At 38.4% G+C, this 24105-nt stretch overlaps 1 protein-coding gene across 1 annotated transcript in view; it reads left to right on the top strand.

Moving 5' to 3' along the window:
* tcerg1l (transcription elongation regulator 1 like) overlaps window positions 1-24105 on the top strand; it is a 62757-nt gene that overhangs the window by 27603 nt on the left and 11049 nt on the right. Inside the window, exons 5-6 of the mRNA XM_066693546.1 lie at window positions 20593-20718; window positions 22654-22745. Coding sequence (XP_066549643.1) covers window positions 20593-20718; window positions 22654-22745 — 218 coding nt within the window. The remainder of the gene's footprint in view (window positions 1-20592; window positions 20719-22653; window positions 22746-24105) is intronic.

The raw sequence follows: 24105 nt of genomic DNA, 5'->3' as shown, positions 1-24105 counted from the left end.
AGGTTTGCATGCTGGTACTTTCTTCAGTAGACAGAACCGAATGCATAAGGAGACCTGGTCTTGTTTGCTTTATGCCACCTTAGTGTTCAAACTACTCGGGCAGAGATTTGAATGTTTTAATAAAAGGCGAAATGTAAAAACTCAAGAGCATTAAGTAAAAAACTAAATCCATCAAATAAAATATTGATCTTGGTGTGTGAGATCTATATCTGTGACGCTGTGTGGGGTGTGAGAAAGGTCTGAGACACGCAAGGCGGGGTGCTGTGCAAAGAATTGATTAATTTATATACAGTGTTGAGTGAATCAAAATTAGGAGACATTCAAAAAACAAATTAACCTCTAACTCAATCTGAGACTGCCCAGCACTTAAACACAGGACTGATCCTGCACTAGACGCACACTAATACAATCCGACAACACAGGACAAATAGCAACCAATGCAATTCACAGGCTGTCATCAAAGTCAAGTCCCTAAATCAAAGTTCAGTGGCGTCAGTCAATTCCCCTGGTTCTCTCTTGCTCTCTCACTTTCTCGCTCTCTCACTCGATGATCTCTTTGGCAGGAAATGGATCTCTTCCCACTTTATTGAGGGGGTAGCCAATCATCGGGATTTGGGAGAAAGGTACTTGCCCTGGTGAAGAGGTGTATGTGATGTCACGGACATATTTGTTCCATGTCTGAGACGTTTTGCGGGCTTATTACTTCTGCATGTTAATCTTGACTTGAAAGGGTCATGGAAAGCCGAGAACGGCCAACAAACACAACAAAACGCTGGCAAAAGGAAATTATTATCTCCAGCTGTAGTGACTGGACAGGCAAGGATGCTGTGACAGAGACCAGCTCATAACAACTAACAGACCAAGATAAAGGGCTCAGAATAATTTTGAACAAAACAGGCTCATGCGGACCAATTAATTTCTTTAAAACAGAGATGGAGGCAGGATTCTTCTCGGCATTCCATTGGTGGTTTGAAGTGAAGACAAATAATTAGATAGTCATTGATGTAATTTACTTATAATCTATGAGGAAATGGACAGGTTATGTATATTACTATTATGTAAAATTATATTGACAACAAAGTTCGCTGGAATCCGCCAAAAACGTGAGTAAATAAAAGATGGCCAGTGACAGAATCTGAATAGATAGTCTGGATAACTGAATAACTGGACTCCTTGGCTAAAAAGGGACTAATTGCTGTGACAATGTCTGTTAGTATCCATTCATATCTACTACCTTGATAGATATCTTGTAGTATCTTTAATATATACCATGTCTGAACTTTTTTTTCTCATTACATCGTCGGGCACATCAATATTTATCAAATCAAATATTTCCGTGAGGTTTATTAATTTCCTGCCGATGTCATATTGAGTGTGAGGTAATTTCACATGGTTGCCCATCTCTGTGTTTAGAAAACTAATGCATTTAGTTATCGGACAGTGATTGTGCAAATGCAATTTCTATGCAAATACTTGTGCTATTACTGTGAAAGCAGACAATTTAAAATAATCTTTGTAAACAGTATGTAAATGGAACAGAACTGCATTACTGAAATGACGGTGATATTTGGTTTGTTCAGATATGTTGGTAAGCATTATATTCTCTGAGGTGAGGGGGGGGTCTTAAAAGTATAAAGCTACATTCATATTATGCACAGATGTTCTCCTATCTTAATTTTACAGTAATGACATTTCTGACGTGTAATATGGGAAGATTAGGCTGCCTCTGTTCTCTGTAGCTCCTACTCACTCGGTGCTTTTGCCTTTTGGGATTCTGTCTCCAGCTCGGCAGATAATAACTCTCTCTGCATGTCCTCCCACTCGCGGTTGTCTTTTAAGGGGATTTTTTAGTGGTTTTATTGCGTGTTATTTGAGATACATTATCTAAACAGATACCTTTAGAAGAAGTCCCTTCAAAAAGGATTTGAAAAGGAGATTTACGGAGATTGACACTTACTTTGAGGATACGTTTTCTCATTGCGAGCCGAGTGCCAAAAACAAAACAAGAAATGAGCAACCAAACTAAATGAATCTCATCTTTGGGAATCTTTTGTTGAAGTCAGGATCAGTTTCAGTTAATTTTACTTCATATCTTAGAACATATTTTCATAACTGCCACACTTCGATGTTCCTCTTATGGCCTTCATGTATAATAAGTAGGGCCCTGCATTTTTCATAACTTAATTCTTCAAAATGTCCTTCATTATCCTGCAGGTGTTTCTGTAGCCACTCCAGTTCAACTAAACAAGTCATAATTAATACAAACCAGACTTGTAGTCGAGTCACCATAGTTTGAGTCCGAGTCTGAGTCACCATGGCCTGAGTCCAATTCCTGGATTTCCTCCTATACAGTGAGGGAAAAAAGTATTTGATCCCCTGCTGATTTTGTACGTTTGCCCACTGACAAAGAAATGATCAGTCTATAATTTTAATGGTAGGTGTATTTTAACAGTGAGAGACAGAATAACAACAAAAAAATCCAGAAAAATGCATTTCAAAAAAGTTATAAATTGATTTGCATGTTAATGAGGGAAATAAGTATTTGATCCCCTATCAATCAGCAAGATTTCTGGCTCCCAGGTGTCTTTTATACAGGTAACGAGCTGAGATTAGGAGCACTCTCTTAAAGGGAGTGCTCCTAATCTCAGCTCGTTACCTGTATAAAAGACACCTGTCCACAGAAGCAATCAATCAATCAGATTCCAAACTCTCCACCATGGCCAAGACCAAAGAGCTGTCCAAGGATGTCAGGGACAAGATTGTAGACCTACACAAGGCTGGAATGGGCTACAAGACCATCACCAAGCAGCTTGGTGAGGAGGTGACAACAGTTGGTGCGATTATTCGCAAATGGAAGAAACACAAAATAACTGTCAGTCTCCCTCGGTCTGGGGCTCCATGCAAGATCTCACCTCGTGGAGTTTCAATGATCGTGAGAACGGTGAGGAATCAGCCCAGAACTACACGGGAGGATCTTGTTAATGATCTCAAGGCAGCTGGGACCATAGTCACCAAGAAAACAATTGATAACACACTACGCCGTGAAGGACTGAAATCCTGCAGCGCCCGCAAGGCCCCCCTGCTCAAGAAAGCACATGTACAGGCCCGTCTGAAGTTTGCCAATGAACATCTGAATGATTCAGAGGAGAACTGGGTGAAAGTGTTGTGGTCAGATGAGACCAAAATCGAGCTCTTTGGCATCAACTCAACTCACCGTGTTTGGAGGAGGAGGAATGACCCCAAGAACACCATCCCCACCGTCAAACATGGAGGTGGAAACATTATGCTTTGGGGGGGTTTTCTGCTAAGGGGACAGGACAACTGCACCGCATCAAAGGGACGATGGACGGGGCCATGTACCGTCAAATCTTGGGTGAGAACCTCCTTCCCTCAGCCAGGGCATTGAAAATGGGTCGTGGATGGGTATTCCAGCATGGCAATGACCCAAAACACACAGCCAAGGCAACAAAGGAGTGGCTCAGGAAGAAGCACATTAAGGTCCTGGAGTGGCCTAGCCAGTCTCCAGACCTTAATCCCATAGAAAATCTGTGGAGGGAGCTGAAGGTTCGAGTTGCCAAACGTCAGCCTTGAAACCTTAATGACTTGGAGAGGATCTGCAAAGAGGAGTGGGACAAAATCCCTCCTGAGATGTGTGCAAACCTGGTGGCCAACTACAAGAAACATCTGACCTCTGTGATTGCCAACAAGGGTTTTGCCACCAAGTACTAAGTCGAAGGGGTCAAATATTTATTTCCCTCATTAACATGCAAATCAATTTATAACTTTTTTTAAATGCGTTTTTCTGGATTTGTTTGTTGTTATTCTGTCTCTCACTGTTAAAATACACCTACCATTAAAATTATAGACTGATCATTTCTTTGTCAGTGGGCAAACGTACAAAATCAGCAGGGGATCAAATACTTTTTTCCCTCACTGTATATGTTACAGAAACCTAAATACATATGTTTGAACAATATCGGGACTGAAGGTTTTTAAGGGATACATTTCTGCAGTATTAAGCTTTATACACATAGATCTAAACTAATTTATGGCACATGGAAAACAAAGACTGGAATAGTACATTGTGGTGGAAGAGTAAGTTCAACCCTATTATCAGTATGAACTGTGCTTTTTAGACCTTGCTAGAAACCATATTTTCCAACATTGCACCACTAAAAAGAAATAAATAACACTTTGGTGATGTCAGCAAGCTGGCAGTTAACACTTTCTAATTCCAATATTGAATGTGTCCATTCTGCAATTCATTCCAAAGCAAAGCCAGCAGTAATTTAACAATTTGTAGTTAATAGGCAGCGCCTCTGGGATTACTGGTATTTTTATTTTTTATTGATATCCAAATGGACAGATAAAAGACTTCATATATAAAGGTTTTTCTTGCAGGATCAGCTTTCCTCATGCAAAGCAATGAAAAATGTATGGGCTATTGATTTCTTCACAATGAATGTGACTATAGAGAGGCCTTTCTTGGAGTTATCTCTGATCTGGCTCTCTCACTTTGTTGTCTCCTTTACCTGCCCCGCTTTTATTGAGTTGCAAGTCAGGATTGTGTCTGTAAACGGGATGAATTATAAACGATTGTTTGTGACAAAAGAATCGTCGGGGTTTTGTTATCTTTTGTTATTTCATTTGTGTCTGTTTTTGTATTTATTATTTAAAGGACAGGATTCCTTCTTAAATAGTTTTAAGCAGAGACATACAATCCATTGTGTAGATTCACCTCCTACATCTCACTTCCGATGTTGTTGCTGAGGGCAAAATTCTACAAACCAGGTTTCCACCCTGCTCCTCGAAATGCAGTTTTGCTTTTTCCCTATTCATGATGACAACAAAGACATATCCTGCTCATATTAAATACAATGTGTCTCTTCCTTCAACATCAGATGCTTTTCTTTGAGGGCACATTTGACTCGGTAGTTATACTTGAAGGAAAAAAGGTTTGCTGAAGTGCCTAACCTTTCTGCCCTGAGAACTGAAGACAGATACTTATTTTGAAATCAACTACTTAGCTGAAGGTACAAAAAAAAGTAAGAAAAGACAGTTGCATGTACAAAAAAGTCCCTGCAAGTGACAAGATTGATAATATTGTGTGAATATAACATTGTGTTTAGGCTGCTGTAGATTATTTCGGCCAGGGGTAGGTTTTGTACCAGTGTGAGGTCGGTCTGTTATGGAAATGTGTTTCCTTGCATGTTGACATTGCCTGACACGCGGCGATCACAATATGATCAGAGGGACCTGGAGCACCGCCTGCCCGTTTAGCGATCCATCTACATTTGGAGCTAACAAGGTTAATATCATTGCCGTTCCACTTGATTTAATTCAGTGGTAAACTGTTATATACTGTAGATGAATAATGAGGGCAGGGCGGGCCATCAACCCGACTCCTTTGTGTGAATTTTAAGGCCGTTTCCATTCACTGAAGCCCAACAACCATTTAAAAGCTGTCCAACACCTCCCACCCTCCCAACAATGTTTTCTAAATTCTTTCTTCGCTTGCTGGTAGGATGGAAATGCATTTTAAAAGAAAGAAGAAGTCGAATAACATTTTCTCTTCTCCTTTGGCTCCTGGGTTTAGGGGAATTATAGTTTTTTTCTTAATTAAAACAGGTGGTTTATGGGAGATTTCCCGTATAGGGATTGGAGTGAAGCAGGGCAGTGGTGATAATACCTTCAGTGTAAATTGGTTATTAAATTTCATTGTCAGCAGGAGTCACTGATAAGGTGAAAAGTGGTGCTTAATCCCTTATATCCTCCCTGAGACCAGATCAACAGTGTGTAGCTCGGCTGTTCCTACATATCAAAGGCAAAGCAAAGTGAACGGGAAAGCATTTCGGCTGTTAAACACGTATCCCAACCAGGAACGACACAACTTAACCCGAAGAGAAAGAAAATTAATATCATGACCTTATGTTGTGCATTGACTAGATTTTAATATCATCTGTTTACTATTGAACGGGATTTGTAGCTGCTAACAATAGGCCACATTTCGTGTTCACACTTATCGGCGTGTAGAACTGCTCGATCATCATTAGCCGATTTGGCGGCAGGCTGTATCAATCAGAGCGTGCCATTTAAAACACAATAATGTATGAGTAAGCTTAATGTAATTTATAATCGTGCCGTATGGCTTACTTATACAGTAGATAAACATTGTGTAGGAATAAAAACACTCAACAAACTTTGTGAATGCTAAATAGCTGTAGAGCCAGGATTCTCATTTCAGGAGGATAGGGATGTGTTTTGTGCTGGTATGTGACTGGACTGTGAAGGAAGTGCTGTTTGGTGAAGAAGAAAATAAATGTTTGTAGGAGAACTGTGGTCTTTTAAAAATGTGTTTCCATTACAATCATTACGTCTGTCTCACTCGCACGGTGCTTATTATATTGTGTAATTAATAGTTCCAATATTCTTGCCCTGTCACCTAATTGCTTACAAAGTTTTGACATTTATATTTGATGTCGGGGAATTTACGAATATCCAGAAATACCTCTTTATGAACTTAATTGGAACTATTAACTATTTTGTAAGGAAAGTCTGCAAGCTGCTGTCTTATTATTTTTAGCCCAGGGCTTTATATTAAATTTGTATTGGCATGTTTGAAGAAATTGAAGTGGTGCACGATTTTTGATGATGTTTTGTCTCGTAACATATCTTAACAGTGATTTCATTTCAACGATGCCTGAAGGAGTCAGGGTTATTAATTGCTTTCGGATATATAATATACTTGGATTCAAGGAAATTGAACCAAAGCTGTTTAGTCTTACTATTAAAAAAATAATGAAAGGGGAAACTTTAAAAGAAAACAAAGTATTTTAATTTAAGCAATTGTATCAAATAGGAAAGACGTTTTTACCGATATACACAATGCATGAAGATCATTATTTTGAAGTCATACAGAGTGACTAGATAATTCCAACAAACCTGTTTCTTTTTTTAAAGATTCGTTTATTTGTACTTTTTTTTCTGTAAATCCTAATTCATGTCTTGATGCACACGTTTTGTGGATCTAAACAAAACAGTTGTGAAAGAAGTGCAAGGCTCTGTTACAACTAATTATTAGTAAATATAGAAATGGAGAGATTGGGACCTGAGGTCAGAGCACAATCCAATCCAATCAAAAACCCATGAATAATTCTTCCAAATTGCTTTTTTCGGTAAAAGACATGTCTGATATAGGCCAACATGATAGAAAAGAATGCGTTGTCTTCCATTGTTTATGTAGTTTTTTCAGCTCCACGGTTATTGATATCATGTAAGTTGTGAATAACCTTTAGAAAAACTGGTTCTTTATTACTGGGGAAGACAATGACATTTAATTTTAATTGCCCATAATGGCATAGTTATGACCTCTAATCTGCACTGACTTTTTATAATCTCTTTTCAGTGAATAGATAGCACTTCTTAAATGGTATAATCTAACAAAGATTCGCAAGTAAAACCGCACTCACTTTAGAAAAAGAGTAGAGAAAGAAAAACCCAATCTGCCTATACATAGCTGTTCATCCGTTTTAGAAGTTTTGCCCTGTCAAGTGTATCAGGTTGTAAACAAAGATGTGACACTTTAATAATATTTTTTACAAAAAATATATATATATATATTCACTAGTGCATATTATGGGAAATAAGTAGCTCACATGTATCTGGCATTGAGAGATTTTGCCAATAAACATAAGAGACTCTTCGTTGCTTATAAACCAATTATAAATCATTCAAGAATATCAGCAACTGTGGTTGTTAGATTTTGGGTTCCGAGCTACTTATTAGTGAAGACATCCACCTTAGACCAACGCATCCAGTCTAGAAGGATACTGTCAAAAACAGTCCCATTGAATATTGAACTCCATCCAAGCAAAACCATCAAAGATTTAAATGAATAGGGCATACTTAAATACCAGTAGCCTGCTTTTTAGGATTGATGCAATCATGTCTGTCAACAAAAGCTGTTTTCATGTTTCACTTTCATCAACATAGTCAGAGAAATCAGTTGCATTCTGAATATTTGTATCCTAAAACCGAAATATGAAAACTCATCAATTAAAATAAAATCGTAACTACTATATATTTCTGACACAATAAAGATGACCTACACACATACACAACTATAGGTACATTCAGATGCCTCCCAATTGACTCCTTCCCTTGAAACTGTACAATAAAAGTCTTTTTGGCAAAGGGACTTTTTTTTATAGATAAATAAATCAAATACCCGAAACGTTTGACTCTCTCCTACCGTATAAAATACATATATATTGTCCTGTCCGTTATTTTTTATTCCTAAATATACAACGTTCAATTTAATTCTCGTCAGTCAGAATTTCCTGAACCTGCTTTGGCATTGAGATCCTCTAGGGGACGTCTCCTGTAGGCTTTTCATAGATTCGGGCTCTTCTTGTGAGGAATTTTAATCCACTCCTCCACACTTAATGTGTTCAGCTCCTCCAGGTGGCATCGCCTGCGTCTCCGAACTCCTTCTCTCCGTTCAGGCCGTTCGAATCCAGGCGAGAGATTGCGGAGGTCTATCAGGAATTTGGATTTGCATGGCCTGTCAACCATGTAATCATGGACGTGGATGAGTGCTTTATTTGGCTTGAAAGTACATCCTCAGCCCAGCTTGTATGTCTTCACAGAGGGCACCGGGTTTATTGACTGCAGTGTTCTGGTATAACTTGGAATTGGTCCATCCCTCGGTTTTATCAAGCGTATGGAGACGGAAGGTTGCAAAGCAGGCCCCGGAGCAAAGCAAATCCATCGCTGTGCTTTTTTATATCGTCCAGCCACAAAGGATGGATCTCATCAGAGTCCTCCAGTCTTTTCTTGCCATGTCTGGACAGGAGGCATGGAAATGTTATAAGCCATCAATTCCTGGACATCCCCAAGCATTGCTAGTGGCTTCGAGTTGGGCTGAATCACTTTTCTGAACACTAATATAAATGAAATCTTATTGTATCCACATCCTGGTTGGGTAGTGAACATTTCTATACTGGATACAACTGTCAAAAACTATTTTCTGATTTTTCCCATGATAACCAATGATACTACTTGAATTTCTTTGCTTCTATTAAATATCGCTACGTAATTCTTCTATTAACTTTGTGAAGGATTACATAGAGATATTTAAAGCAGATCTCGATGTTGGGCTACCAAAAGGCAAGATTGTTTCTTTGTGGACCTACTTCACTAAAATATTTCAATATTAAGTGACAGATAACATTGAATTAATATTAATAGCTGTTGTATGGTACTATTAATAATATCCTTCATGTTCATAGCACTTGAACCCTGCAGTCCCAAAACAGCATGTATCCTTTATGGATGTTATATTCATAGAATAGCGCCAATTAAGGGAGAGATTGATGGTAAATACAGTCAGATTGCTTACTTTGTTTCTCTGTCATCATTTGGTGATGGAGCCAAATTGCTAACCAGCAATCAACATCTTACCTCTCAGGAATATCTGTCAATCTTTAAATGGAGGCATCTCTCGACCCAGATCTGGTGCCAAGAATAACTGCCTTCTCTGTACTGCTTTCAATACTTATATACACACCAGTAATATGTATGATCAAGCATAGTATTACTGTGCTTATTATTACTCAGTTACTCAGAGAAAAGAGGTAGTTGGTAAAAGATGTTCAGGTAGTTTGCCGTTTCACTGCATTCAGGTTGAGAAATGGTTCCAGTTTGATCCATATTGTATGCATCACCACAGCCCAAATGTCAATTAACGAATTCATGTATTACATGTTCAAACAAGCATTGATAGGATTTTTAAAGAAATTGTAATGGTATGCTTTTGAAAAGAGTCCAAGCTGGAGACGTCGGTGTAAAGCTGTGTGTGTGAACGATTTCACGTGGCCGTGCAGGCCACAGGTGCAATCCTATGGATGGCTCACACAGCTGGAGAGATGTTTGACAGCATTAAATATAATCTCACAGGAGGCTCTCTTGTTAATTAGGGAGAGAATGTGCGTGGCATTTAAAATCTAGTAATGCCTGCAACGTCCCATTTCACCCTGAAAAAGCCTCGCCTGAAGTATGCTTAGTTAGATTTTCATGAGGAAGTTAATGTTGCTTTCATGGAGCAGAGAAGTCATTTTCTGTACTTGACAATCCAAATCTAATTTTCCTTTCTCTCATAACCCTGGTGGTGAATTTCAGAAGCGGAGAGGTGTTTTTTTTATCTCTAGCTGCACTACACATCAGTCTTTATTGATTGTGACACAAAGCTCATCTTCAGTTTGGTGTATCCCTGGACTCAAGTGTGAGATAAATAGGTCACATTTATTTGGCTCTTTCTGGGATAAATAAGGTTGGGAAAATATAACGTATAAAACCTCTCTCTCTCTCTGTTATAATTTCTTGTTAATGCACGTAATTGAAGCTTCACATTAAACTAATGCTCTTCGAGAGATTAATGTCCTAAAATGAATTCTACTAAATGCACTTTTACATATGTGATGAGTAGTACTCGAAAAATATGACCAATAACAATTAGCCTTTGACATATACTAATACGATAATTTTGCTGGAAACAAATAAATACAATGGAACGCCTACCTTATTTATGCAAGCAGTAGTGAACTGCAGCACATTCTTCCTGAATTATGATTGCCCTGTGGCACATATAAACCTGAGGTATCAGAAACTCCTCAGCAGGCCAAGTCAGTGCCTTATGTAATAAAGACTTTATAGACGCCAATCAAAATTCCTTTATGATCATGTTATAATCATAAAGTTAAATGATCATAAACTATGTTGCATTGTGAACTGCATGGTTTAACAAAGTGAAAAGTCTATTCTGTATATCATGTCACGCACTGTATTAAAAAATCTAAAATAATTTCATGAATACATAAAAAATGGACCAAAGTTGATCGACGTTGGACTCGATCATGTGTCTTTGTGTATTGACGGAGGTTAGAATAAAATGCGTTTGCAAAAATGTAACTGATGTTTCTCGGATGCCAGCGAGACATTTCAGACACAACACAAATTGAATATGTAGAGTCGAGCAAAAAAGCGTGACCCTGAAGAAATGAGGTTGGGGGAAGTGTGGAAAGTATTACAATGTTTTCGAGTGGCTTTCCTGTTTGACCTTCAGATTTCATTCAGACAGGTTTCATTGTCAGGATTAATTTTTGTACGAGTTCAGGACTGCGTTATAATACATTAAAATGCATCCCCGTCCCATTCTTGTCTTCTGTTTCCAGTTATTTCTAAGATAATTCTATGGGTATTATGTATTTGTGACAAAACATACCGGAATTCACTCGACAGCTGGGTTTATGTCATCAGACACTCAACATGAATCGGTGCATAAAGCAGAGAAAATTGAGTATTAGGTTTGAGGGATTAAAATAGAAATTACCGCAATAAAGTACAATTTCTATCTAAAGTAGATGGATCTGAATGTCTCAAGCTGGGTGATGCTTGTGCCCTCCAAGAAGCCATAAAAGATGGTACACTTAATGATACCATGCTCAGGTCTGATTGTTATTTAGAGTGATCACGACTCAAGACATGAGGAGCTCAATAACAGCACCGCAGCCAACGGACCCAAACTCGCCGGCAGTCTCTGTCACAGTGGGATCACTTAAATCTCAAGCTGAGCACGATGCCGTTGAAATGTCATTTTTGTTTTATGTAATTGAGTTCCCCCTTATTTCCTCCTTGAGTGTGGACTGGATGGACACAATTAAAGACGATCTTTATTACTGTTTACTGAATGCAAAGTAATAACAAAGGAAGTCAAAATCTGCAACACCTGCCTCCCTGCGGACAGCTTAATCTGCTTGGAGGTGCTGGTGGCGAACCTTGAATCTTATTATGCACGCAATTATGACTGACAACACTTAGATATTGGCAGTTTCAAACCCGTGAAAGCAGGGACTGAATTTGGGATTTAATTTGATTATGGAAATGGCCCGGCTCCCACTGTCAAACTGACACTTCTCTGTGAGGAAATCAATATATTGAGTGTGGCATCTGTTATTAAGCGGCTCGTTTAAAAAACAAGCTCCTGCTTGACAAGTATACATTTCCTAACCTGTATTGTTATTATTTGTATTATTATTATCATTATAAAACCCCAAAAGAATAAGGTTCATTGGAATCAATTAAATTCTGTCTTTCAGTTTTTAACATTTAATTCCCCAGCTAATGAAGCACGGTAAAGCTGAGACGGTGACTTAGATTAAGGAATAATATTATTATTTTTCTGTATATATGAGGGACACACCCCCCCCACAATCAGTTTAAAACAACAGAACATATTACAATACATTTCATGAAGTCTATATAGGAGAATAAAGGATCAGTACACGTCATACTTGCAGTTTTTAGCACTGCTTGCCTTAATTACAACACCATTAGTCCGGCTCAATATTTGGATTTACTGCTGTTGTATTACGCATGTTTTGTTTGAGAATGGCATATAAATGGATTTAGCATCACCCAGTATATTATCACTAACAGCACATGTTTTTAAGTCCTTGTCTTTTAATGGAAACAATTTCCATTTCTGTTGTTACAACCCTTCATTGAGGTGGGTTTCAGGCACCTTAGACACAACTGGCTTTTTCTCCGGAGTCCACAGCAGATGAAAGACCATGCGTCCCACATCCGAAGACTTTGTCCTCATCACAAAGTTGGCCGAGGTTCTATCAAGAAACAACTTTCAGAGCAAGGCATACACCCTTGAAGGCTTTCGGCTCGATAACCTGATTGACAGGGAGTAATGGTAAGCGATTAGGACTAAAAGCTGTATTTCTCCTCGGGGATGCCTTAGTGCTGGAATCCCAGAATAAAAACACAGTTCAGATGCCAAGAGCGCCTGTAGCTTCTCTCATTTGTCTGGCCAATGTAATCAGCATTTGCGGCTCTATTTGTGTGGAAAGCATTCTCAGGCAAGATGTTGCGGTGGGTTTAAAAGGAGGCTTCATTAGCTTATCTTTGACTGCATTCAGAAGCCAGGGAGACACTCTCTCCTCGGCCCCTTTCAGAAACGCACAGATAGTGGGTGAGTTCCCACTGCGAGGCTTTCGCTGTGACGCTTGCTGTGAAACACAGAAACAGAAGTCAGGTGTATCTTGATTATTGTCATCCATTAATCTGGGAGGCCTTGGGGGAAGAAACAAGAAGCAATGCTGAGTTGGCTGTGATCCTCAGACTGGTGGGAAAACTATATTCAGAAAATATTAATCTGATATTACAAAGATGTGAAGTATCTGCATGACTGGAAGGCAACTCTGTAATGAGGGTCTCTTTGATTCTATTGATCTCTAAAGTATGTACAAGCAGAGTAAGGTACTGATTTGTATTGGTAATGTGCATTTGCAGTTATAAGTCATGTTTGAACCCCAAAACACAAGCCATGGTAAAGAGTCAAGGACTTAATTGGTTAATTGGTTAATTAGTTCAAGTCAAATTTCACATGTAACTAAAATAAAGCATTAATCCAAAGCAGGAAAGTAAAAATCAGGTAACAGTGACATGCAACCTCATAAAAACTATACTGAATATATGTATTAAACAGTAGTTAAAATCCGAAGAATTAAATGTCAGCTGAAATGTTTATAAACCAACAAAATGTTTCTTGCATTCTGGAAACAACGATTTATCTGTGTTTCAGTATGTATAAATATTGTCACACGTATCAGTCTTCCTCAACCTCACACGGATTTCCTCTAGATCATGAAAACCCAATCAGATATATAAAGCTAAAGGAGTTTATAATGTAATTATAAATGTCCACACTCCATATTTTGCAGTCAAAACAAAGGGCTAAATGAATATTTATCCGACTCCTGCTGTCTCTCTTTCACGTCTGGACCATCATCAAATCCAGATATCGGCTTGAAGTGTTAGAACATAAGAAGAATAACATAAGAAAGTGGCTGATCGAGAGGAGGCCATTCGACCCATTGTGCTCGTTTGGTGTCCATTAATAACTAAGTGATCAAGGATCCTATCCAGTCTGTTTTTGAATGTTCCCAAATTGTCTCTTCAGCCACATCGCTGGGGAGTTTGTTCAGATTGTGACGCCTCTCTGTGTGAAGAAGTGTCTCCTGTTTTCTGTCTTCAATGCCTTGAAGCCCAATTTCCATTTGTGTCCCCGGGTGCGTTTGTCCCTGCTGATCTGGAAAAGCTCCTCTGGTTTGATGTGGTCGATGCCTTTCATGATTTTGAAGACTTGGATCAAGTCCCCACGTAGTCTCCTCTGTTCCAGGGTGAAAAGGTTCAGGTCCTCAGTCTCTCAGTAGGATAGTCCCTTCAGACCTGGAATAAGTCTGGTTGCTCTCCTCTGAACTGCCTCTAGAGCAGCGATATCTTTCTTGAAGTGTGGAGCCCAGACCTGTCCACAGTATCCAGATGAGCTCTAACTAGTGCATTGTACAGTCTGAACATCACTGCCCTTGTTCTCAATTCTACACTTTTGACAATATACCCTAACATTGTGTTTGTCTTTTTTATTGCTTCCCCACATTGTTTGGATGGAGAAAGTGAGGAGTCCACATAGACTCCTAGTTCTATTCCTCCCATAGTGTAATTATAGTGGACATTTTTGTTACCTGCATGTATTACCATGCACTTGTCCACATTGAATTTCATCTGCCAGGTGTCAGCCCATTTTTGTATCATCTGCAAATTTGACAAGTTTGCTAACTATCCCAGAGTCCAGATCATTAATATAGATTAGAAAAAGCAAAGGCCCTAGTACTGATCCCTGTGGAACTCCACTAACAACCTCACTGCAGTTAGAAGCGACTCCTCTAATCTGTTTCCTCTGTTTCCTAGACATCAACCAGTTCATAATCCATCTACTTACATTACCCTGAATTGCTGACCTGTGGCATGTTATCAGTTTTATTCTTTTATTAAAACCTCTGTGAAAAACTCATTTAGAACATTTGCCACATCTTGTTCATTTTCCAAGATACCTCCATTTTTGCCCTTTATCTGTTTCACTTCCTCCTTTATTGACCTCTTGCTGCTATTATTATATATATATATATATATATATATATATATATATATTTTTTTTTTATTTTATTTTTTTTATTTCTTGGCAGACGCCCTTATCCAGGGCGACATACAACATAAGTGCAAAAATACAGTTAAGTACAAGGCATCAATCATTACAAATTCAATTTAGCTAAAACATAGCAATTCAAAATAATACATTTTACAAATTCCAATTCACAATTGCTATAGTATTGAAAAAAGCTCTTTGCATTTTTGCATACTTCTATTAAACCATTCTGCCCAGTGTTTTTTGGTCCTCAATTTGCTAAGTTTTGGTACAAATTGCCCCTGAGCCTCAAGTAGTATATTCTTAAAATATACCCATCCATTTTCAACTGACTCTGTATCCAGTGTGCTCCAGTCTACCTCTTCTAAGTGAAGTGAATATCTGAGTTTGGTGGTCTGTAACACACTCCTACCACTAATCCTCCACATCTGTTGTTCAAAAGTTTCACCCACAGAGAATGTTTCATTAGCAGGATCTAATTTGAGTTCTTCTGACATATAATGCTACCCCACTATCTTAATAAGGGGAAAGAATGACAGCATCAATATGTGGAAAATCTCTGAATAGAACTAGCTTTTCTGACAGCTGTGAACAGATGAACAGAGTTATCAAACCAGGCAGAAGTTTACAGAGGGCATGTGAAAACTGTAATGGAGGTACAAAATGTTAATCGATGTTGTCTCGGTTTTTGTTTTGTTTCTTGCACCAGAGGGCAATCCATGGGATCCGAGAGAAACAGCAGCTGCTTTGAACTGTTGCTCTGTGGCTTTTATTTTAAGCTAAAATATATATAATACAATCACAGTGGAAATTAAGGTACAACCCTTCGCTTCGCACTCAAAGACTAGATGCACTTCTCACAGGCAGTCAGATGAATGCCCATGAGAGGGCACTGCACAAATTAAATGGGCTTTTATGTAAATTCTCTCTCTTAACAGTAAAGCAGATAATATAAAAACAACAGCAAACACACACTCCCACTGTATTAAACAGTTGGTGAAGCTGCATTACATAGTTTAATTGTTACCAGCCTTTTCCCTGTTGGATCTAATGTTCTCAAGGAGCAAAGATTCAAAGTGCTTTAAAATCGTGAAACGGGAGCAGAATAATTTCATATTATCTGCTCAACAAGTTCGGTGGTTGTTTTTATGGTGTTAGTAAAGCTGTGTGTATTGTTTTCAAACAGCACTTCGGTATCATGTGCCGAGTCTCACTCACTGAATTATTGGGAGTTGTTTCTGAACAGCTGCTCGTTAAAGAGCCATGCTGGAACCCCTTTGTTTTAAGTAACATTTTAACTAATTATTTTAGTGATGTTATTTGAACTGCACATCTGTGACAATGCAGTAGTTTCTCACGTGCTATTTCTGACCTGCGGGCATGGGTTATTATCCTGGTGTAGCTGCAATTAGCTGCTGATTAAATTAAATTAAAATTAAAACTGGTATAATGGTATAATGTGAGGTTTACAAAATATAGGATTTAAGTTACATTTACTTATTACACAGCTCAGAATACAATCCCAAGATACAGTCATCCAACATAGCCTAGAAATAATACATCACTATACAGTTTGCTTTGGAAAATTGCTATTTTGTCTAATTTGTTATTCTGCAAATTCTCTTTTTTTTCTATTTCTACTAAATATTTGAGCTAAAGATAAATATATTGATTACATTGCCAGCTTCTGGATATGGTCTATAACATTTAACTGTCACATTTTATTCCTGATCTTGATCTTTAGCTAAAATCTTTACTAAAAATACAGCAAAAAGAGAAACACAAGATCAAAGCAAAACAGCAATTTTCCAAAACAAACTGAATAGTGATGCACTATTTCTAGCCTATGTCGGATTACTGTATCTTGGGAATGTATTCTGAGCTGTGTAATAAGCAGGGCAGGCGATCTTAACCTTTAGCGTGTCAAGGCCGGCTTGCTATTGAGCGCATCAATGACAGGACAGAGTGGCACACGCTAAGAACAATATTTACAGCCCGTGTCGAGGTCTTCTGTACTCCAGTGCACTCACTGTTTAGATGCCTGCACTTACATGCAATTGTCAAACTCTGAGTAATCCGGTTCTCTGAGAGGTCCATGGGGTTAGGTTTTGTATGTTTACTGAAATTATAATGTTAAACAATAGAGAGAGAGAGAGAGAGAGAGAGAGAGAGAAAAGCCAGCACAGCATGTTGGAAGAAAAGCACGACAAATGAAAATACCTTCTTTTGCTTCAGAAAACACCGTTGCTAAAAGGCATTGCTTGATGGATTTTTCTCACTAACTGGTTTCAATCATCTGAATCATTAATGCATTTAATAACAAATTCTATTGTCAGTACGGCTGCCGGCCACCGGTAAAGACATTTCAGGTGGAATGACTTAGTTTATTTACTTAAGCAACAGAGGAAGACATGTTCTTTGATTTTATAATCTCTCTCCCCCCCTTTGTCTTTCTCCCCCGATGGAATGGGTCCCTGCTTTACATCCTAAACAAACATTGTGTAGTTGTAGGTGCCCTGCATGTGCAATGTCCTGTGGAGACTTTACAGTCTGGTTTTAAACTGTGAAATTGGCTTCTCCCTGCTTAATTAACCTTAACATTTGCTGTTTAGTATTGATAACATTTGTTTAAGTTTGGCAACTCCTCCTGTATGAGCGTCACTCAAGAAATATATATTTTAAGAACGTTATTTCTCTTTAATGTGTTTTTTTTCTTTCACATGTTGTCTTATTTCATTAACTTACAAAAGTACCTTATTGTGTCAGTTAAATGTTGCATGAAACAGATGTGTTTTTCCATTGGTGTAATTGGGTTAATTAGATTCAAATCCATTCATACAGCACCACACTGCGTTTCTTGGAAATAAACATCTAGAGAGAGCACATATTTTTTAGAAATTACATTTCTTTCTCCTGCGTAGTTCAAGCGTGATTTCACAGTACTAGGACATGTATAAAAGCTTTTTCAGCTTTTGAATAAACAATGATGTGTTTAACAATTACCATATCATAGTATGGGTGAAGAAAATAACTGCTGGGTATGAAACATGTTACTTAGTGGGGAGAAGGAAACAGTGAATGGCCTTCTAATCAACATTTTAAACATCTTATAGATTTCTTTGACTCCTGTCTTGTGGAGGAGATTGGCGGTTGCGTCGTTCCATTGATCTGGTTTCTGTTTATTTGAAACAGTTTGTGAAACGTTTTGCCAGAAGCTTCTCCATTTCTTCTCCAGCTTCTTTTAGGATCTGCACTGTGACTCCATCATCTCCAGGTGCTTTTCTATGTTTCATCTTCTTTATGGCACAGCCTGCTTCTTCAGGAATCATATCTGGTGTCTCATTGGGTTCTTCGTCTTTACTGCTGTCATCACTGCTGTGTGGGTTTTTGCAGGTTTTTTAAACTCTTCTGATAATTGCATCTAAACAGATGTGTCATTTATCAGGATTGCATTATAAAAAAGTAGTTGTTGATGGACGGCTGATAATAGAGATAGTGTAGCAGTAGCTTTCAATGCAGTTGCCTCTCATGGTTCAAGATTTGGAGCATTACAGTGCTGTGGTGTTACGAAGCTTTGTGCACAATATGTGTCTTAGTCTTAGAGAGCTCAAAAAGTGATTCAAGAAAATCCCTGAGAGCACTGAGAGGTAGCTGACATGCAGGAAGTGACTGCATTGGATTTACAGCTCTTTATTTATTTTAATTAATCCATGACAGGTGCATCACCTCAACAGCAGTGCATTGTGATGTATCAGTCTGTATGCAAGAGACCCTATGCATTTATTTTATTGAATTCATTAAATTCATTTTTTTTTGCCTTACTGGCTACATTTCAATGAATGTTGTGATCAGAGCAAGCGAGGGATTGTACATTATACTTGCAAAGATAACTTAAGTTGAAGCTTTATGCTATGGGAAAAGGTATATCTTTTAAAAGGCCAAAATGGTTCCCTGTGGTTTTAGCTCACTGCAATAAATCATCTAAACAAATTAGCACTCTTGCTGTCGTGTTTGTTATCAAGTATTTGAATTATTATGTTTGTTAGAGAGAAGAAGCAATAATTGCAGCCTCAGGGATGTGTCCTTGGCTTAACTACGGTGCCTCGAGAGCACAGTTTGATTCTTGTGGACATCCGCTTGTAGGTTGTTGAATTTTGTCGGCTCTGGTTTCTTTTTAATTCCTTTCAGTTTCAGTCACGATGTGTTGAGATATCAGTGTTGAAATCCCAGCCCTAGACAGATGATCAAATTTCACTGCTCCATAAAGAAAGAAGTTGGATGTTTTAAGTTTCTGTTTATATTACATGTTAAACAGAGATCAATTGCTCATTCAGTGACCAGCAAAATCAGAAATATGAATGTCTACGACTGAAAACAGTTGAGAATTTAGTAAATAACAATAAAAAGCAGAAGGGAATTATATAATAAAACAAAAAGCTTCTCCTGTAGAATCTGATTTCATTGGACTTGTGCTTTGAAGTTCTGACCAGCCGCTAGCTATAGCCATTTGATCAAATTAGATCAAATTAAAAGTCATAGGAGTCTGCCTTCAGCTATTATGCAGAGTATCTTGTGGATATCATTAGCGATGAATGACAGTGTATCACGGCATGAGCGCCTGGAGGTACCGGCAAAAGGCAGCAGAAGGTAGCCTGAAGGCATCTGGATCAGGAATCAATGATCGGCGGAGCAGGCAGAAACCCAGTCCTAGGGCGGTCCCGAGCGAGTCCATCGACCAAGGCCTCCTGGTGCTAGCTGGGTCCGGCAGGACCGAGAGCCCCGGTTCGAATCCCAGCCTCGGCACTGACCAGTATTGACAGAGATTCAACTGGATTATAGTCACCGTAGTTGTGTTTGCAAAGGAGGCCGATGTTTTCTTTACTCACTCTGTTGAGTTGTTGTCTATATGGCCTTTATGTTGTACACCTATATGTTGGCACCCTGTGTTACAATAGCATAACCTCTCGGACAAAAGTGTGTGAGATCTATTTATGATGTCAGGATGCATGTAGATATTAAAGACCATTTAAACCATCACTGTGTATTTTGAAAGGGGATTACTGCAGTTGTTATATCACTGTTTCACTTCAGTCAAATTAAATTATGCCTTTATCTATATGTATCTCAGTGTGTTTGCTGAAGTCCAGTAATTCCTGCTGCTTTGTAGTATTGTGTATTACATTCCCTAGATTTATGAATCAAAACTAGGGGGCACCTTTGCAGTAAGTTTTGGTATTATTGTTTTTCAACTTCTCAATTAAATCATTTACCTCAGCAAACATCACACTCCTGACACTTGACTCAGCTGGCTGGTGTCATTTTCCATGTGCCATCTGTAGTATGGAAATGTGTTAAAAGTGAGGAAGAAATGGAACTGAACAGCAGAAGTATTAAGCTGATGTACAGATACATTAAACAAACATTGAGAGGCATTTCTCAACTTATCCCTCTTTCCCCGAGGTCTCCATTGCACTTTTCTTGACCCACCTGTATTTTCACTCAGCCGGTGCTTCACCCAGGACTTGCTGTTTGTCCTGCAGGGACGATCTCGGCGCTGGAGGGACCGGTGGGCTCGGTGGTCCCGGCTCAAGTCACCAGGGTGACAGCGGTCTCTACCCCGGCTGTGACGTTCATGGCCAGCAACTGGACCGAGCAGACACCGACAGGTACAAGTACAATGTTTGTCTTGATGTCCTATAAGGTAAGCAAGCAGAGCTGTTTCAAAGGCTACTGTAATCCAAGGGGCTTTATGTTTTTAATTATTATAGGTTTAAAGCAACCGGATGCTTAATCTCAATAATGTACCTGTAATGCATTTAATGCAAAGTGAATGCATAAATATATACATACGTACGAAAACTCTACCTAATTCTGCTGACCTCATTTAAACTAGAGTGGCACTTTTTAACTTGGGTTGGCATGAGCAATGATTGGTTTTCACATTTGAGGGGATGTTTTATATTATTTCAGTCTGTCAGGGATGGTAATATCTTCCGCATTTCAATATCTGAGTAGTAGCTATCCAGTGTTTTATTTGTAGGCACCTTTCTAAATCTCTTTTTAACTGCATATAGTTTCCATACTCTGGAGATCAATGAGTTGCTCAAGGGTTTCAACCCATTTAAAATAAGCTTCATTGTTTTCCGCTGGAGTTCAATTAAGTTTCACATTTGCATTGCGTCTGGAGAACTACCAGAGTAAGAAGGCTTTTATTCTTGGTGTTCAAAGAATCTGCACTCCCAGGCACAGAAAGTAAATGCTGGGTATATGTGTGGACATTTGAGGATACGTTCAATATTCACAATGATTAGTTGTTGTTTTATTTTGGGTGTTTTTTTCGTTTGTTATATGTTTTGAGTCCTTGCATTGCTTAGCAGAAGCCCAGCATCATTAATCTTCACATCAAGACCAAAAGTAGCTGGTTCAGTCACTTTATTATGTCCACTCTCAAGCAGTTAACTGCATATGAAATATCGCTGAAGTATCGATTCCACTTTTTCCATGTTTGTGCATGTAGTGATCCCTTTGTCTACCTTTTAAAATGATTTATGTGTCCATTACGGCATGTCCGTCGTGGCTAGTCCCGGTGGCACACGCCGGCACCTCACAGCATTGATTTGTGCCGCGTCTAGTTCAAAATACCAAGGCAATCAAAAGCTATTTCCATCATTTGCTCCAAACCCAAATATGAGTCAGCAAGGAGTCTGAATGGACAATACGAAAAATCCAGTTGTCAGCTTGTTGTTATTTTGCAGAAAAAGTGCGAGCAGTGCCTTGATAAACCGGATTTGTTCAGTTTGTTTTATTTATTTGAGTCTATTTTTATTGTTTTTGTGCTTGATGGGTTTGCCGTGTTACCAACAGATCTAAAGTGTCGATTGTGACTCCATATGGTGCATAAAATTGCAAACGGTTCAGGGAAGAGACTGCAAATCTTGTGATGTTAATGAGATAGTTTTACTTTAACATTATATGAGGGAAAGAGGACTGTCCATTGAACACAAAGGCCGGAGTGATTCTACTTAAAAAAAAATAATGATCATCTGAGCTTCCTTATTTGATTAATTCGTATACAGACGATCGTTGCTCAATGACTTGCTTTATTTTTATTGTTACTGTTGTTTTTTATGACCTGGATTTGATAATGATCATGTGATGTGCTGATTAATTGTATGATGAAGAGCATAATTAACCTTTCAATTTATGAAACAGTGAGCACTCTGATTATTTTTATCCAATTTGTTCTGTAAAGGAAACCTGTATAGATTATTGTAAAATGTGGGAGAACAAGCAGATGCCGAGCTTCAATTGGCTGATTTATTGGGTCATTTGCAGCTTCGGCTATCACACCTGCGACAGCACACTGGTGTGGATTATTGATTGAACTATTAACAGGGATTTAATACAATTAAACAAGAGTGAAATTAGATCAACTAAAAAGTCTGCTTGTAGAAAACCAAGACGTATATTAAGACTTTAATGAAGAATAATTCCCAATGATGGCTGATAACCTTCACATTCAGTCTTTGCACACCATGTTTCTATTTGCCTTTTTACTAAATATATTATAGTTATTTGCCTAAATACATTTACATTCACAGACAAAAGCCTAGAACCGAACCGAGCGCCATGCCCCGGGACATTAGTGCTGCATACGGAGCGGAAGACCAAACCGGCTGAAAACAAAAACGAGGTTTGTCAAAATGTGTGTCTGGATTGGTATCAAAATATTTCCCCCTGTTTGGGTGTGCAGCATTTGTGTAAATGTATCTAGGTTGGTAGGTAGTGCTCTTTTGTTATCCAACCTCCCAATATATGATTAAGAAGAAAACCCATCAATTTAATTACTAAATGGACTAATTTTAAAAGTAAGAGCTAAAATAACTGTCTCTTCAGAATTAATGTCTACTAGGTTTTACAAAGGTAAACTATTTATTTCACAATCAGTTCCATTTGATATTTAGTGATTAGCCTTGAACGCCCTGTATAAATCAAATCCCAATTCTTCCAGTACATTGTATTGATTTGGTAAAAATTTTTGGGAAAATAAATCAATCCAAACTCAATAGCACATATGGTACTCCTTTAAAAGAGTACTTTTTCTTCTTAGTTTTTACTTTTATTTTGAGATGATTGTGATATTGTTTTCTGGCCGTTTTGCAGCTACAGGCTTTCATTAGTCGCTGATCCATAGATTTCCAAATTCATTCCTATAATGAATTTTATTACCTAAGAAACATATAGACACAGACAGTGAGCATAAGATGATTACAGTTCAGAGAAACCTCTTAAGAATTGTAAAATGATGAATTTGAAAACAAAATGTAGATATAGATATAGATTTGTATAGATATATAGATAGAGAGAGATATATATTGATATATAGCCATAATTTGAAGCCATTTTCAACGCATCGGTGGATGAAGCTCTGGGGAATATGGTCCATGACTCAACTCATGGCCAGGCGGTGGGGGGAGGAATTGCGAGTCCACAGGGACGATGCCTGGTATTATTAATGCTGGGCTCCTACCACCTGAGCCCATATAAATATTGGTTTTATTGAGTGCAGTTGCTGAGTAAAGCCCTTTAACTTTTCTTTCAGCAGAAAAGAAATGTCACTGTCATTTCTCTGACACTATAAAGCGAGCAGTCTCTGTGGATAAAAATCATTTACATTGAAATCCTGATTTTCTTATTAAAATACATCGTCGGAACAGCACTGGTATGCTCAGCATTAAGTGGGTGTGTTCCCAACCCTGATGCATTGAAGTTTCAGGGTTATGCATTTCTGTATGATGCACCATGACATGATTGCTTGGTGTCGGCTTGAATAGAGAATACAGCCACAGAAGTTGAAAGAAACAAGGACTCTGCGCTGAAGTGAGATAAAATTAGATTTTCGTTAACTAGCCTCCATCAGCAAATATCTGTGGAGAGGGGAGAGAGAGTGCTCGTCGGCCAGAAAGTGTAATTTATTTACACTCTCTCTGCGCTTTTCAGCATTTCTTTAAAAATATTTTGCTTCTGATACCTACTGCTATGCTGACAATGCA

Source organism: Amia ocellicauda, chromosome 20 (genome assembly GCF_036373705.1).
Source record: "Amia ocellicauda isolate fAmiCal2 chromosome 20, fAmiCal2.hap1, whole genome shotgun sequence".
NCBI classification, from domain to species: Eukaryota; Metazoa; Chordata; class Actinopteri; order Amiiformes; family Amiidae; genus Amia; species Amia ocellicauda.
Note: the sequence above shows the minus strand (reverse complement) of the source record. Positions and strands in the feature narration are given on the sequence as shown.